The sequence below is a fragment of the Lutra lutra genome, chromosome 15 (assembly GCF_902655055.1).
Source record: "Lutra lutra chromosome 15, mLutLut1.2, whole genome shotgun sequence".
NCBI classification, from domain to species: Eukaryota; Metazoa; Chordata; class Mammalia; order Carnivora; family Mustelidae; genus Lutra; species Lutra lutra.
Genome location: NC_062292.1, coordinates 8,725,958 through 8,744,339, shown reverse-complemented (window position 1 = coordinate 8,744,339; position 18,382 = coordinate 8,725,958). Strand labels below are relative to the sequence as shown.

Here is an 18,382-nt window from a genome sequence, read left to right as displayed (position 1 = left end):
AGGGTCCTGGGATTGAGCCCCGCATCGGGCTCTCTGCTTGGTGAGGAGCCTGCTTCCCCCACCCCCTCTCTTTGCCTGCCTCTCTGCCTCTTCTGATGTCTGTCTGTCGAATAAATAAATAAAATCTTAAAAAAGAAATACATGTAAATGGCCCTATTAAAGTGATCACTATGAGGAACAGGCAGCAACACATGGAAATGAAACAAGCAAAAACCAAAATTATACCGAGGCTGTGTTTACTAATTGCAAATATCATATATGCATATGGACAAAATGTAGAAGGTAAAACAGAAAAATGAAAACGATTCGTTCTATTGGGTGATGGAATTATTGGCTTCAGTGCATATACTTATGTTCATATAATAAATATTATTTTAAAGTGTATACATCTGTAGTAATTAGTAATATTTATGCTGGATATCAATACTAATATTTCTGGATTGTTTAAAAAAAAAAAAAGCACATGGAGTTGTCCTTTGTCTACTGCCTTCTAGTTTGCTGCCCCGAGTGGACACATGGGGAGCCACGGGCCACCTGGTCGCTACCACAGTCGCAGAGTCGGTTCCCGAGAAGGTGCTCCGTGAGAATGGCAGGTACGTCTGTGAGTCCAACATTCAATGTCAAAGGAAGCACACACACAAAAAATTTTAAGGACCAAAATATAGATCACTCAGTGAAACTGAAAATAGAGCAAAAACTCCTTGAGTTCAGTTTACAGCTTTATAGTCTTCTCCAAAAGCAAACATTTCTTTCTAAATGTTTACCCCATAAGGCATATGCTTTCTAAATGGGCTTTTGCTTTATGTCCTGTTTGTGCACTTCTCTCTAAATCGCCCGAAATTGCGATCTTCAGATACATTGTTTCTGCTTACACATTTGATTTTTTAAAAATACATCATTATGGCGAACAGCATTACCATGTTTCCTGGAGAACTGAATGACTCTTTGAGTGTTTGAATTTCTACTGTGTTTTCGTGAATGACGATACATACTGCTACCTAAAACCTCGGCCCAAATCATTAGCTAAGTCACCAAATGCTAAATGCCCCAACGATCTCCAACTTGGTATTATTCACTGGGGCAATTTGGAACTGCTCCTTTAAAAAAAAAAAAAAGAAAGAAAAAGAAAAAAAGGGAACTTACTTTTTCACTGCTCATTTTGTGACTTTACTGACATAATTGTGGTTTAGAATGAAGACATTAACTTTGCCTGGCGTTGGAGAAAAATGAGAGGTTCGATAATCTTTTATTAAACGAAGATATTTTTATTTACATAATCCCATTTGTCCCATTCAAGCATCGTGCAGTGCCAGGACAAAAGAGGCTGATTTATTAGACGCACGCCAGGCTGAAGAATTTGCTCAGAATTCTTGGTTAGGCTGTGATAAGAACACAAATTCATCTGAACAATGCTTTAGGGCGTACTTAGGGAAGATGCTATTAAAAAAAAAAAAAAAGCTTTATTGCATCACACACATGGAAGCAGATTCTGACTCTCATGGGCCAGAGCCAGCATGAACTTCACACTACATTAATTTGCACTTGTCGATATGCTGCTTTGCAAGTCTTTTGTAGGCATGTTCAAATGTGTACCCTGTCTCCTCAGCTAGAATATAAACTCCCTCAGGGCAGGACCCGGGTCTTCCAGCTAGCACCCCCACGGCGCCTCCTCCATTGGTCTGGGGAGGCCGGGCCCGTGCGCGTGTGCAGGGCCGCTGCCTGAGCGGGTAGCAGGGAGCGGGATGCGCTAAGCTTCCAGCAGCGGAAGAGGGTGTGAAGAACAGTGGCGAGCAACTCTGTCATCACCAGGACCGAGTGATTACATGTGCTAACGGCATGCCCAAGTGGCCCCTCTCCCAGTCAGTTTTTAGAGGCAGAAGTGCGACTGCAGGTGGTAGTTGAAAAGTCTCTCGAGTCTGGCTCTCCAGAAGCCATCCATTCTCTCAGTACATTCTCCCGAAGCCTTCTGATGAGAGCACAAGGCATTACAGACACAGAGCAGAGCACAGAGCCGAGGAGGATTCTGCTTTAATGTGTAGGTGCGAAACTGCAAGTAGAAAAGACGGATGCCACTCCTGGCCGCTTGAACAGGGAACCTGAGATATTCTGAAGGTGCTTCCACAGTCCAGTGGGGGACGGTGGACCTCGCAGGTCCGCGAGCTGGGCCTTTGGCATCCTGCCATTCTTGTCTGAAACTAGTGATTTCAGGGAAGAAAGTTCCATGGCCTGTTGCTGCGAACTCCTTCCGTCTCCCTGTCAGAAAGTTCTTCTTCCAGGGTGCTGGGATATCCAGTGGCTGTGATTAAATTGCTTTGTTCTTATTCCTTCCACCCACACGGAAGATCCAGAGCAGGTGTTTAACTTTCTCCTTCAAAGAATCTGTCAAGTGCTTGAAGACAGCACAGCGATGTGTTAGACTTCTCTAAGTAAAAAGGTTCAATTCTTCCTGTTTTCTTTATTGCTTTTGTTTCTCTGGCCTTAAGTAGGCCCTCCCTTTAGGACTTGCAAGGCTTCTTCTCATCCTTTCACAAAATAGATGCACTTCTTCCAACAATCTCATTCATTCCAGTGAACCTCAGAAATAATTCACGTGTTGCTAGAGTCCACGTGGGACTTCAGTACCAAAGTGCTGATTCCTACTGCTGTAGACGGGAGCTCCGATTCTTTTTTTTTTTTCTTAAGATTTTATTTATTTATTTGACAGAGAGAGATTACAAGTATACAGAGAGGCAGCAGAGAGAGGTAGGGAAGCAGGCTCCCTGCTGAGCAGAGAGCCCGACGTGGGACTCGATCCCAGGACGCTGAGATCACGACCTGAGCCGAAGGCAGCGGCTTAAACCACTGAGCCACCCAGGCGCCCCGGGAGCTCCGATTCTTTCCCGCCCTGATTGTTCCAGCCAAAACCTTCAGATCTACTTATTTGGTTTGCTCAAGGAAGTCCGAACCTCAATGCTTCCTGCTCAATTGTAGCCACAACTCCAAAGTAATAACTCGTGCAATGCTGGGTTTAAAAAAAAAAAAGTCTTCCTGTCTCTTGAAAATTCTTTTACCAACTTAAACTGTACCGCAAAATACATTTTATATTTATATTTACACTCTCATCTAAACCATTATTTATTTTTAAATATTTATTTATGTATTTATTTGAGAGTGAGACAGAGAGGGTGAGGGAGCATGAGCGGCAGGGCAGGGGCGTGGAGAGCAGGCTTCCTGCTGAGCAGGGAGCCTGACAGAGGGCTGGATCCCAGGACGCTGAGATCATGACCTGAGCCGAAGGCAGACACTTAGCCAACTGAGCCACCCAGGAGCCCCTTTCATCTAAGCCATTATTAAGCCACGGGCCACTACTACGGTAATGACATTCTAACCTGCCGCACACTCACGTGGCAATGTTATGGCTGGGAGACCAGGGGTGAGGCCATGTACCGTCCTGCAAAATACTCCGAAACCATTAAGTTACCACCCGAGACTGATGAGTCTCCAAACTCAAGGAGCCCTGCCTTCCAGTAAGGCGTGAGAACCTCAAGCCATCCAGTTATATTTCTGTACCCGGGGCAGGGGTGGCAAACTTCTACAAAAGCTCAGATAGTAAATACTGTAGTCACTGTGGGCTACGGGGACGGGGTCACTGCCACAGCTTGCTGTGCAGAGGAAAGCAGCCATCGACAGCATGTGCGTGAACGAAAGGGGCTGGGTTCTAACACAACTTTATTCGTAAAAGCAGGCAGTGGGTCAGACCGGCCCCGGAGGTGCAGTTGGGCAGCCCCCTCTTATGGGTGTGGGCCATATGGGCGTGTTAAACACTCGTGCACATCCAGATGTGGAAGTGGGTGTGTATCGACCTGCAGCAGCCTGCCCACCCCCATGGCCTTGGCAGTGTCACGGGTGTGCGGCCGGGGCCATCGTCCAGAGCTCCGTGTTTAGAAGGGTGCTGGGCTCTGCTGTTAATGCTCTGTGGTCGACATCTTGAAATCTGTAATGATTGATTATCTATTGGCATTTGTGCTTTGTCAGAGATGTCTGATGGGACAGTGGGAACCACCCCCCTTCATAGCTGTGGTCTTATCTCTTCACCGCCTCCCAGCAGCCCCGAGACTCAGACACTGTCCTCTGCAGCTGCCTCTTCTGGCCCAGACTTGGGGATCTGGCCGCCCTCTGCCTCGGGTAGAACCAGGTCATGGCAGTGTGAGGGCGGGGAGGGACGGGTTGTGCTCTGCTGTTGCCCTCTGCCTCTGGCAGGAGCCCAGATGTGAGCCTGGGGAAGATTAGGTTGAGTGTGTCACCCCGACAGACAGCTCAGGACACGGTGGTGACCATCCCTGCCTCCAATTGCCATCACTCCTGCACGCTCGGGAGATTCAGCACGGAGTCTCTGCCCTTCCTGATCTGGGTCCCACCAGGCCTGCGCTCCCCGACAAGCATGCCTGTGCGGGACGTGGTCCGAAGTCAAACAGCAAATACTGGGCAAGAGGAAGAGAGAAAAGGGAAGGGAGGAAGAGGAAGAGAGAGAGACATTCTAGAAGAAAGGACAATGTTTTATATTGTAATATCTCTAGCAGCACTTTCTTCCTGCATTTTGGACACAGGCCCCTGCATTTTCCTTTTACACGATGCCCCGCTCACCCCTCTGTGCTCTGAAGAATCACTTTCTGAGATTCATGTACTAGAAGGGAAGGTGGCAAGGAAACTTCCACTTAGGCAGCACTATGTAAGAGGGCTTCCCACAGCATTCCCCAACCTTAAACATAAGCCTCGGAAGTTAAATTATGAATTGTGGGTTTCCAACTCTAAAGGGATCTGCTGACTGGGGTTGCCGCATGGGGTCACCTCCCTCACGCAGCTGCTATAGGAGGAATTCTTATTTCTTCAGAACAATAACGAGTCACCTTGTATAAAGCATCACTGACACGTATGTGTGAAATTTAATAGGACACCAACAGATAATAAAGTTGAAATTTTGCTGGGATATCCCCTTATTCCCTGTTAAAGAAGATAAACCCATAACATTCTGACATACAAAACACACCTGCGTGTCGGGTTTGGATAAACCAGCTGTGAAAGGGGCACCACGGAGACGGTCAGAATAAGCCTGAGTATGGGCCGGGCATGACGAGATTTTAAAGAATTATTGTTAGTATTGTCAGGGGTGACAACGACATAGCGATTACAAAAAAAAATCCTTCAGAGACACAGGCTGAGGGGTTCACGGGTGAAATAACATCATGTCTGAGATCTGCCTCAAATGCTTCAGCAAAAGGAGCAACAGAAGAAGGAGACAGATGAACAGGCTGTGGAAGAGAAGATGAAGAAACAGACAGTGACAGAGAAGATGAAGGAGGAGAGAAAACATGTGAGCTAGAACAGGACTGGCAAAATGATTAACCTAGGTGATGGATGTGTGGGAACTCATTATGACATTTTTTTATATGTTTTTCAACTCCCATAATGGACTCCTTGTGTGTGTGTGTGTGTGTGTGTGTACCTGTTGCCTACAGAAAAATTTCAAATAAAAACTAGGGCACAGATTTTTCATTCTCTTCCATACCAAATGTCTTTTTTTTTTTTTGTGCGAGAAGCGTTCTCTCAGACTGGCAGGAGTGCTCTCCGCTGAAGAGGTACAAAGGAGTTGATGGGAAGGATAATCTGCCCATGGGCTCCTGACACAATATAAAGAAGAAAAGGAGAAAGTGGGAGGAAGAGATCGCTATTGTTCCTCCCCTAGCCCTTCCTTCTAATTATGCCAGAGTCAAGGCTCGGGTCACAAAGAAAATTATTTTGGTGGTCAACCATTTGCCCTGTTTTGTATACATCAAAAAAGCTCTTGTTCTTACCACATTCCAATCTCACAGTTTCCCACCTACTTTAGAGACGTATCGAGAAGCCAGATTAACAAAAATATGAACAAAATGACTATATTACAAGGAACGCTTTGTCTGTACACCAGGAAGGAGATGGCCTTCTTGTTGGGCTGAATTGCACGATGTGCACCACTTTAAAAGTTAAATACGCTATTACTCTAAGTATTTCCGATAAATGCTCAACATGCACAGCCTTGAGAAGTTGAATGTAAATTTCTCTCTTGAGTGCAGATGGTGGCCAAGCGAAGCAGCTCTTTGGTCTTAGAGACAGAAGGTCAGGTCATGGCTGAAAGACCAAAGAACAATCACTGCTTTGCTCCTCCAGATCATGCACGGAACGAGACACCACCACTTTCTTTTCTGAAGCTGCCTGTTCAGTACGAAATAGTTACAAAGAGCACCTCTAAGATTTCCCCACATTCTGTCCCAGAGAAAATGATAACAAGGACATCCCATCACAAACCCCTTGTAACCATTCCAAGGTTTTATTCCTACCCCCCTGTCACCTCCTAAGAAGGCACATCTTTATCTAAAAGCAACACTAGAAATCATTATGAAACTGCTAATGTTTGAATAGGAAGCAAGAAATGTTTACAAATGAAAAAGCCTTCTTTAAAAATCCTGCCACTTTGGCCTCCCTATCATTGTTGGTTAATTGTTACAACGAGTTAGAGCTCTGAAAGACAGACATTACAAATACTTCTACACATTATTCATTTACAAGTGATACGATAATCTTATTATTCTGACCTTGTTTTGTCTCCCTAGAACATCATCCTGGAATTTTAAATAACTCAGATAGTCTTATTTTTTTTTCTAATTAGTTCAAGTTGTTATGTTGGGCAGACATTATAGAATAATACAAAAGCATATAAGAATGCCTGATGAGCATACCAAGATAACCTTAAAAGAAAAAAAAAAGGTCATAATATGTCAGGAAAGGAAAGTTCTGTTTGGTTTGGTAGTGCTAGACCTTCCGTTGCTGAAGGAGCATTTTCCATTCCACTATCAGGCACGCCCCCAGCTGGATGCAACAAAACAGTTTCATTATCTGTATACGTTAATAATGAAAATTCTCAAAATTAAAACTCATAACACTCTGAATATAGTGGTACAAAAGCAGAATCTGATTCTGGTTGTTCAGATGTTAATTCAGTGCTAGGGATTTCAGCTACGACTTGAAAAACTTTTTCAAGTACTAAATTTCATTATCACTTTCATTTTTAATACTTTCCCCAATCGTCTTTACATCATCTGCATAGAGAGTTCACTGGGTTGAAAGGGAAAAGATGCTGGAAAGCATGGTAAAAGCTATGAACTAGAAATACATTTGAAAAAAAAAATACTTTAAAGTTTACCTACTTTTAAATTGTGGTTTAAAAAAAAAATACTGAAACTGAGAACTCATTTTACTGAATAGATTTATCAATCTGCTTCCACTGAACATAAAGAATGAAAACCTTCAATGTTCTATACTGTAACACAAAAGTAGAAAACCCAAAGTGAGTCTATTAGAACTGCCTCTCTCAAAACTTTATCCATGTCGTCAATTAAAATTGGAGTAGCTACACGATCTCAACAAAGATATAACATAAAACATCTGTTCAACTAAATGGAAGTAAGCAGCATTTCCCCCTAACATTTCTAATTTCCCTGTATTTAAGGCTTCTTGAGCAAACGTATTCATGGTTATCTTAGTTAAAACTGGTTTCGCTCTGCCAACAATCAAGTTGATTGACATATTTACATATCAACTCATCTCATCTTACAAATTTTAAACTTTTTCACTTAAAATTGGATTCAAGTTGGCATCTTTCAAGAACTTTATGTACGTATATTTTAGGTTCAAACTGTGCATTAGAACTTTTTTTTTTTACTTTTGTAAGTAATAGATACACATATCCAAATGTATATTTATGACCTGTCAGATTGGGATTTTATATGCAGGCAGTTGTATTCTCACCATTTCATGTGAAAGGTGATAATTTTAGGCAAGTATAAATGAAATTCTTTTAATAGTATAAACGGGATTGTTCCATTAGTTAGAAGCAATATAATAGAAATAAATAACTTACATCTTTAATTATGTCTTTAATCGTTGTAGTTACACTTGTCATCTCTTACCTCATCTTTAATTTCAAGATCCCTTTTAGTTTTTGTTCTGTACTTTCTGTGCTCCTTCTCTGCCTCATCCTTCTCCATTTTGGTTTTATTCAACTGATAGCGCATTTCCCCACACACCTGTTAGAGTGTAAAAACTAGATCAATAGCTGCGGGAATCTACCAGGCCATGCCTGCAATCAGATCTTTTGGTGCCCCCTAGAGGTCATACGCATAAAGTACAGTAGAACTTTCATAAGAACGGCCTTTTCGGTTAGAATATTCAATGTATCCTGTTAAGATGTGAAGGCAATATCAGGTATCAATGAATTTAACAATTTCAAATTATGATAAAGAAATGTATAACTAGGAAGTTTAAGTAATGTGCCCAAGATTTTTTGTGTAAAATAATTTTCAATTGCATATTATCATCCAAAATGCATTATCGTCTCCATTTTATGTAGAGAAAATCATTAATTAAAATATTAAGCTATGTGACTATCCATTCAAATTGTTATGGTTTAAATATACAGTCTATATAGTAAAGTTTTCCTTTAAAGATTTATCAGTTAGGCTTTTATTTAAGGAAATTTATAAAGGAATTTTTCTCTCTGCTAAGAGACCGTATGGTATTAAGGTGTATAGTAGAACGCAGTAGTTACTGTAATCCTTGTAGACAATGTTAATCTTAAGAACTGTGCGATGTATTTAAGTTAATAAACACTGTCTGACAAAAGGCACGGACAGGAGCCATTTATAACTGTAGCATTCAACATAAAAGGAAAATACACATTTAAGTGAAATGATTTTAACATATCATTAAATAATGAATACACATAGCATCTTAAAAGTGTCATGATTCAGCCTTTATACAATTTTCTTTTTCAATCCAGGGCCTCTACAGACAGGTAAATATATTTGGAAAATCCAACCAGCAGATAAATCTAAACAAAGAAATTATGAGCCTTTGAGATAACTGAGAGCCTGCAGAGAGATTAATTAACACATAAGTCTGCTAATTCAGTCTTTGATTTACAGATACAACTTTTAAAAAATCATGTATCATCCAAAGGTTATATTGCTTGAAACTTTTCAATTTGGGGATTTCTCTAAAACTGATTAGAACTTCAGAAATTAGTTTTTATCATTACTGAGGTATTAGAATCTTACAAAACCTTTATCTCTCATGTTCAAATAAAATATACTTTGAAAAATAAACAAATCTGTGTCTAAAGGTTATAGTGACAAGACAGAGGAAAGTAAGTTTTTCTCCCCAGTGCTCCTCAAAATGCTAGAAAAAGAATAAAATTACAAAAAATTTGATTTGAAATTCAGATGCCTTGAATGTATCAGAGCTGACCCCTCTCATTTCAGAAAAAAATAAAAATAGTAATTTACAAAAAGTTATTAATTTTAAAGGTAAATAAAGTTTAAAATTAAGAATGACAGAAAAAAATTAGGGCCCCAATTTGCTTGCTTTCTTATTCTTATTCCAATTTATTTGATTTAAACACATGAATGAAATGAAAAAACCCAACTGATAGTACCAAAAAAAAAAAAAAAAATTACCCAGTCATTGTGTTTCAAACCCAATACCAACACAAAATTATTGTTTATCATTATATGTCTAAGCATTCGGTTTTATTTAAAATTATTTCATCCCTTAATTTTATTTTTAAAGTTCCCTTGCCTTACTACTTTCACTTTAGTACCTGCTAAGTTAATCCATAACCCTTAAGTTTATCTAAAACAAACTGGCAAATTAAATTGAAGTAGAATGATATCTCAGGGTTGGAGTCACACAAGGAATGCTTCTAATGCTCGAGTCTTTCTGGAAGGTTCTAAAGACAGAGGGAGCATCTTTACTGTACACGTTCCAACAGAAAGTTCTCTCCCTACAATGGACTGGACCCTCTCACCACCAGCTTTCCCCTATAAATCTGGATTAACCACAGCCAGCCCTCGATATCCATTCCCTTACTTCTACCCCTACTTTCACACAAACACATTTAGGATATTGGAACATATGGTATTTTAAAACTTTTATGTTAGCTAGCTTGAATTTTAGAAAGCAAATGGAGAATTACAGAAATTCAAGGGAAAAATAAGAAAATATAGGCTTTGTTTCTTCTGTATATAAATTAAAGGTAAGTTTAATTACTAAGTCATAAAGCAACAGTGGCATTATAAATGTGTCAACATTTAGGAAGATATACTGACAAGTAAAATGCAGTATGAAAAGGTATGCATTTCAAACAAAATCATCTGTGTAAATTGGTAAAAAAAAATCAATCGATTGAATTTATTACATCATGCATGCCTATATTTAGTTTCTTACTTTTAAAGCAACTTATTGCTGAAATCTACATGAACTTTAGTGTTCCATAAATATGTACCTTAGAGTAACCAGCAAAGACTATTAAACATTTTAGTTTTTGGTTTACAAGCTTGTAATACCCATAGCGCAGACACCGTGATATTTTATTTTATTTTAAGATTTTATTTGACACTGATCTTTTAAAGCATTAAAATAAGACACTTGGTGTTGGAGCTTTGATTTTAGAGTCCGGGATAAAAAGGAATGGGAGGTGGAGAATTTTTTATGTTAAGCACACTCTTCATGTGGTAAATAAATCTCTTTTACTATCACTGTGGAGACCAAACCCATGCGATCTCTGGTGTTTAACATCTCTCCTGTCTAATTTAGAAACATAAGTTTTATCAAATATTCAATGATTAAAATAATGAAACTTGCTTACTGACAAGTCTGTCTCAGCCATTTAACCTTGAGTTCTTCCAGGACATTATTTGTGTCTAATTCATCTTCTGCATTTGCAGCACCCATCAGAGGGTCTGTCAATAATAAGTAAATGCTGGCTTCATGACCATTATGCAGATCTTTACTATCTTAAATAACAAAACTTTTCCACTCCAAACTGCTTTCTGGGCTTTGTACATTAGGAAAAAATTAGAAATTAAAATCTCACTTTGTACCTTTGTGACATCCATTTCTTTGGAAGCAAGCTGGTTTTGAACTTCCTCAAGCTGATTAATAGCTGAAATCTTCTCTCTCGTAACCTTTTCAACCTGGGCCTCCAGTTGGGCAATGTTTTGAGACAGGGACAACATCTGTAAGAGGAAATATAAGTCCTAAACCATAACGCCATTTGACACAATAAATATATATTTTAAAAGATTTTATTTATTTATTTGACAGAGAGAGAGAGATCACAAGTAGGCAGAGCAGCAGGCAGAGAGTGGGAGTGGGGGGCAGGATCCCTGCTGAGCAGAGAGCCCGATACAGGTCTCGATCCCAGGACCCTGGGATCATGACCTGAGCCGAAGGCAGAGAATTAACCCACTGAGCCACCCAGGTGCCCCTGACACAATAAATATTAAGAACATTGATTACTCAGTCATAAAAAAGAATGAGAATTTGCCATGTGCAACAACATGGATGGACTTAGCGTAATGCTAAGTGAAAGAAATCAAAGAAAGACAAAATACCATATGATTTCACTCATTTGGAGAAGAAACAAAACAAAGAAAAAAAAGAGACAAAGAAAAAACACAGACTCTTAAGTACAGAGAACAAGCCTCCCCCCAGAGGGGAGGTTGGTGGGGGATGGGTGAAATAGATGAAGGGGATTCAGAGCACACTTATCTTGATGAGCACTGAGCAATGTATAGATCTGTTGAATCAGGGGTGCCTGGGAGGCTCAGTGGGTTGGGCCTCTGCCTTCGGCTCAGGTCATGATCTCAGGGTCCTGGGGTCCTGGGATTGAGGCCTGCATCGGGCTCTCTGCTCCGCAGGGAGCCTACTTCCCCCCTCTCTCTCTGCCTGCCTCTCTGCCTACTTGTGATCTCTCTCTCCCTCTGTCAAATAAATAAATAAAATCTTAAAAAAAAAAAAAGAACCGTTGAATCATTATATTGTACACCTGAGACTAATATACTACTATATAAAAAAAATCTTGAATTAATGGGAGCGTCGGCACGGCCACTGGGTTCGCTCTTAAGCCATTTCTCTGTGGACTGGGTATGCCCATTTTTCCACTTCCTCAACTCACCCATCCCCCACGACTTAAATATGTACTTCCTTCCCATTCATTCCCTGGTCTCTACCCTCATTTTGGGAAACACATGTAAGATGGTTAAGACCAAAGTTTGGGTTGAAACTTTAAGGTGACAGACAATCTATACAAGTTGCGGAAGGGACTGATAAGAATAAATTTCAGAGGCGATGTCAAGGAATCAGAGAAGTCTGGGGAGCCTGGGCAGCCCAGTTAGTTGGGCATCAGACTCTTGGTTTTGGCTCAGGTCATGATCTCAGGGTCCTGGTTCGAGCCCCACGTTGGGCTCCCACTCAGTAGGGAACATGCTTGAGATTCTCTCCTCTCCTTCTCCTTCTGCCCCTCCCCCAAAGCTCACATGTGTGCACACACTCTCTCTCTCTCAAATCAATAAATCTTAAAAATGATTAAATCTTACAAAAAAAAAAAAAGAAAGGAAGAAAGAAAAGAAAAGAAAAGAAATTGGGGAAGTCTTAAACCCTTCTCCCAAATGGAAGGATAAAAGGACCAGACAGGAGAGCTGGAGAGGCGGGTATCTTTAGAGAGAACTACTGGGGTTCTGTGCATCCTACTCCCCTCCTCCCAACACCAACAGAGGCGGCTTTGGCATTTCCTGAAAAACCCCACCCACCCTCCTGTTCCCTAGCTACCCCCATTCCTCTTCTTAGCCATCATTCCCTCTCCTCGGGAAGGTTTCTTCGACCTCTCCCTCCCAGCACAAAACCGGAGCCCCTTCCCACACTCAGGGCTGCTATTTGCTACTCTGTACTGGGACAGCCATGCCTGCTGTCAGCGGCTGGCATCCACTCGCACGGATTGCTGCCCACGCGGTGCTGGTGGTTTAATATCTTGACTCTCTCTGGATGCGCTGCCCTCACCACCTCCGTATATCCCCATCACACCACAATGTGCCACACCCGTGTACTTCCCGCCCCCCGCACTTGTCTCACTGTTTAGTTGTCTCCTCCCTTAGACTACAAGTTCCTCAAGGGCATGTTCCTCAGGAGGCACAAGTGTTTGACGAATGAATGGATCATTGGAATAAACAGGCTTTCGGAGGAGCTATCCACTCTATGAATGTCAGCTTCTTACTTTTTCTTCCCAGGGCGAAAAATGCTTTCTAGATCTTAGATTTAACCTTTACAGCCTTTTATTTGCAATGATATTTTACTCTGCTACAGGAAGTCAAAATTTCCTAGACTCTTAATTTCTTGTTTGCATTGGCAGCTTTAAAAGTGAAGAAGAAATGCTACCTTCCTAGAGAGGGAAACGCAGAGATATCGATCAGTTTTAATCTGTTAAACAAAAGCACATAACAAAACTGAAAGAGTATTTTAGGGGCGCCTGGGTGGCTCAGTTGGCTAAGCATCTCCCTTCAGCTGAGGCTGTGATCCCAGGGTCCGGGATTGAGCCCCACAATGGGCTCCTTGCTCAGCAGGGAGTCTGCTTTTCCCCTCTCACTCCCCTTGATTGTGTTCCCTCTCTTGCTGTCAAATGAATAAATAAAATCTTTAAAAAACAAAACAAAACAAAACAAAATGGAAAGATTATTTTAAATTTACTGTAGTACACAGACATGGGTGTGAATTCAGTTTTACAACTGAAATCAATAATAACGCAACGTTTGTGATAAAAATCAAGATTGCCTTTGAATTATGTAACTAGTTCAAGTTGACACATATGAAAATAATGAGCCCTGGTAGTGATTTTCTAATTAAACGGTAGATATATTAATTAACTTTTCCGGGATTGTGAAGAATTGTACATTTGACTTATGGCTGTTCACATGTCCTTCTTATCCTCAAAAGACTGGCTGAAAATCTAATTTGCACATAAAATTACTTTTACTAATACCAGGCTACAAACTATTCTAATGCATATTGCAACCTGAACCCCAAAATGAAAGTCAAAAGAAGTTAAACGCAACCAGTAAAGAGACTAATTTATATCTCTAATTTAAAAAATTCAAGTTCATGAGTATCCATATTATGAAGGTAATTATAGCTTTTCTGGAACCACACAACAGCAGCGAACTTTAATTACCAGCTACTAAAAATCATACTTACATGTGAAGATATATCTTATGGTAAACATATTAACATTGGTGGTTTCTGAAATAAATATGCAGACATTCACTTGCTAATTGTAAATTCCAAATCAGTTTCTATTATAAGCGTGTAACAAATCACACTCCCTCCATCTGATTCCCTCCCTCTGCCACCCATCACTTCTTTCCTCTGCCCACTACCTGTCTGCTCCCTCCTGTCACCCACTTCCTGAGGCCTCCGCTCCTGTTGTCACACCTTCTTTTCCCCCACGCCCACCATCTGGAAGTCAGCATTACACTGCAGGAGCTTCTCCATCCACATCTGTTGCGGAGACAGAAGGAACACAGACAGCTGCAACACTGCTGGATGTCCAGGGTGTCGACATCAGGTAAGTCCTTTAAACTTTGACAGGGGCAAGCAAGAGACAAGGACACCCAGGCTGGGAGAGCTTGATGGAAATCTTTAGGCTAAAGCAGTCCCTGGTGTCCTGAACATGGTATAAAGTGGTAGTCGCTACAGAACAGGTGCGAGAATGAAGGATGCTAGCCATGGACTGTTATCAAGGGAACCAACTGAAAAAATGTGTAGACCAGAGGGGGCGCTCACTAAGTATGATAAATGACAGATTGAACTAACAGACCCAGGGGCTCGGCGCAGCCAAGGACCATAACTGAAGACAACAAACAAACTCACAGCAAGTACTGTTCATGGGGGGAATGATTCAAAATCTGTCTAGGTAGAAGACATCTGCTCTCCTAGAGCTTCCCACACACGTGAAATTTAATGAGAACGAGTCAGGAGAAAGGAAAGAAAAATAATAAAAAGAGAGGAAGAAAGTCTAAAAGTCTCACAAGCCTTCCTGACTGCTCAGAAAGGGGGCGAGGGGTGCTTGCTTTAGCCCTAACTACAGAGCTCTCACAACATTAGGATGAATTGTTCAGTCTCCCGCTTCGATTAACGTCCTCTGCCAGGCCAAGTGATACACATTCTCTCTTTTCATCCCCTTGAAGGGCGAATTATATTGAATTAATTTTCAGTTGAAAAAAATGAGATTCAGAAAATTAAGGAATTGCCGAAGTTCATTGAAGCTAATGAATCAAAAGTAAAGCCAGGCTTTATATTCAAATCTGTCAGCTTTACTAATAGAGAGGCCCGAGAAATCTATCCCATCTGGCTGGCGGCTTCTCTTTCCCTGGAGTAAGAATGGTAATAGCCTCGAGCTAAAAGTTATTAAATGTCCACTCTAAACCAAGTATCTTAGGCCCTTTCGAAACATTCAGATTTAATACTACCGATTCCTTGAGTAGATCAACTCCCTTACTTACTCCTCTGAAATTTGGAGAGGTCAAATGAATTATTCAAGGTCACAGAAAGCTCAACCTGCATTCAACTCTAAATCCTTTGACCCCAAACCAAAGCCACCTGCTGCCATCTCCTGGTGATGGCCATGCCCAAGTGCAAGGACCACTCTGAGCTCTTCATTCAGACACTTTATTTAGGGCGGGACCTTGAGATTCAATGTCAGCCAAGGCTGGTCTTTGCTATGGGTCCCATTTTCTATCACACACACAACATGCAATACACAGTTACCGCCACTCCACGCCTCACACTCGGTTACAGCCAGCATTCCTCTCCCCGTGCTCTGCATTTGTGAAACCCACCTACACTCTAAAACTCAGTGAAATCACCATGTTCCTCACAAAATCTTCCATGATCTCTTGCAGACACAGACTCTCCTGATCCTCTGAACAAACATCTTAGTCATACCTTTCCGATGGCACAGGGACTTTTCCCTTCCCCTATACTCTAATCATTCACTCATTCGACAAATACATGTGGAGCACATTCTATGGGAGTGGGATATGCCAAGAAATGACGATATTAATGAACCATACATCCAGGGGACTCAGCGTAAACTGGGGGAGACAGACAATTCAGTAAGAATTTGCAGTTAGTTGAGTTATAGGAGCCCATAGGGGAGGCTCTCGATTCATCTCTGGGAGTAGGTGGTAACTAGAAGGACTCTGAAGGGTCGGTTGGAGAGGGCAAGGGGCCAAGCATGTGCAAAATCCTGAAATGAAAGCACAGCATGGCAGACGGGCATGTTTGTGCTGCAGAGAGTGCGGTAGGTCAGTACGGTGCCAATGCAAGAAGAGGAGTGGAGGGAGAGGACACTGGAAAGCCAAAAAGAGAAAAAGAAATACAGAATTTTCAAGTGATTCTAAAGGATCCTAAATTTTATCCAAGGGGTTGCAGGGAGACATGAAAGGATTTTAAAGCAAGAGACTGACATATTGACATATTCATTTTAGAAAGATCATCCTGGCTGTGGCTTAGATGAGAGGGAGGTGAGACTGGAAGGAGGGGGACTCAGGGCTCTAGAAATCATCCAGGGTTGAGGTCCAGATAGCAGTGGGGTGGACAGACAGGGCAATGGGAAATTCCTAGGTGCATGAGTCGCTAGAATTTGATGACCTAATGATGAGTAGGGAGAGGGAGGGAAAGGGCACAAGAAGGTCAGCAAGATTTGGGGGTTGGAAACTTGATGAACGGCGGCTCCCCTGGGAGAGGGAGGACAGGAAGTGAAGCTGGTTTGGGAGCTCACTGGGGAGCTGGGGATTTAGGAATCGATTCCACATACATGAAACTGGGAGCAGCAGTAATGCCGAAGACCCCAGAATCTAAAGCTCTCTGCTACACTCTAGACCTTTCCATCAAGCTGCTTTCAGAATGTGTTTCCTTCCTTGCCTCAAAGGCACTTTAAACTCAGAGAAAACGGAAAGGCACACACCATCATTCTCTCAAATCAAGAATATAGATCCAAAGAAATCAAGGAAAGAGAATCTTTTAAAGGGAAAAAGAACTAAATGTATTCCCTAAAAGTAGCACAAGGAGGGCTTCCGTGAACATAATGAGAGGTAAAAGAATGGAGACGACACGTACAGACAAACCTTTTGAGAAATGTGCCCATCACGGGGAAGAGCATGGAGGGACATGGAATCACTGCGGTGGCTTCCAACCTTGGCTGCACATTGGAATCCCTTGAACAACTTTAACAATACTGACACCTGGATCCTACCCACAGCTGTTTACACATCTCGGTTTGGGATGCAGATGGACAGTAAGATTTCCGGAGCCTCTGTGGAGCCAAGATTGAGAACTACCGGATTGGAAGATTGTTTCTTTCAATGGATGAGAGAAACCTGAGCAGCTTCTCCTCATAAGGAAGACAATTCAGTGGGGGGGAGGGGAACAGAAATGCTATCCTTGAGGGGCCCTGGGGTGGCTCAGTCGGTTGAGCACCCGACTCTTGCTTTTGGCTCAGGTCATGATCTCAGAGTCTTGGGATCCAGCCCTGTGACAGGCTTTGCGCTCAGCTCAGAGTCTGCTTGTCCCTCTCCCTCCCCCTCAGCCCTATCCCCCTCTCAAATAAATAAGTAAATAAAATCTTTACATTAAAAAAAAAAGAAGAAAAAGAAATGACCTCCCTGAGGTGCAGGAAGAGAATGGAATCCAGGGCAAAGGGAATGAATGAGCGGGCAGCTTCTCCTGTTCTGACGGGGTTGGTATCCTGGTAGAACTTTACTTGAAGGCACAAGTGAGAGGGAAGTGAAATAGGAGAAATGGTTGAAGTTTTCAGTTTTTTCGTTAGGTAAGTAAGGCTCTCTGCTGAGAATGAGGGGAACGCTGGTATAGTAGAGATTCTGAGGAGAATAAAAGTGATTTAAAATGGTCCTTGAAAATGGGCCCAAGATACCATCATTGCCACCTGGACTAGGATAATTACCTCCCACCTGATCTCCAGGCATTTATTCTGATTTTCCTTCCAATCTCTTGACAGATGGTGCTTCTCAAATATAAATGGCATCATGACGCTGCCCAATTTAAAGTTGTTCAATTAGTTTTCAGATAAAATTAAAAATCACGTGCACTTTAAGGCCATCCGTGCTTTGGTCCCTACATACTACCCTAGCTCATCCCCCCGCTACTGTCCCCACTCCTATGCTCCGGTCACCTGCACCTTCTTGAAATTCCGAAAAAGTCAGACGCTCTTTAGCTTCAGAGTCTGAGGGTGTCATTTCCCTGGCGTGAAGCTCTTCCCCTCAACTCTTCAGCCGACTGCTCCCACTCAACCCTTTTGAGTTTGTAAAATCTCTTCCATAGGACAGTCTCTCCTGACGGCCTGGACTCAGACGTGCCTGACTCACATTCCCTGGTCCCCTCTACTGTACTTCCCCTGCCTTTATTGCAGTAATCAGAGTTTGATTAAAAATTACGTATGGGGGAGCCTGGGTGGTTCAGT

The 18,382-nt window shown here is 41.9% G+C and overlaps 1 protein-coding gene across 10 annotated transcripts in view; it reads right to left on the bottom strand.

Moving 5' to 3' along the window:
* SDCCAG8 (SHH signaling and ciliogenesis regulator SDCCAG8) overlaps nt 1-18,382 on the bottom strand; it is a 230,521-nt gene that overhangs the window by 142,454 nt on the left and 69,685 nt on the right. For 9 of the 10 annotated variants that reach the window (XR_007123194.1, XM_047705794.1, XM_047705795.1 and 6 more), the window contains exons 11-12: nt 10,953-11,087; nt 7,983-8,099 (exon numbers count right to left, since the gene is read on the bottom strand). Coding sequence is in view for 9 of the 10 variants with exons in the window: in XM_047705794.1 (XP_047561750.1) it covers nt 7,983-8,099; nt 10,953-11,087 (252 nt within the window). In the remaining variant the exon portion in view is untranslated. The remainder of the gene's footprint in view (nt 1-7,982; nt 8,100-10,952; nt 11,088-18,382) is intronic. The other variant, XM_047705797.1, reaches the window with a different exon arrangement.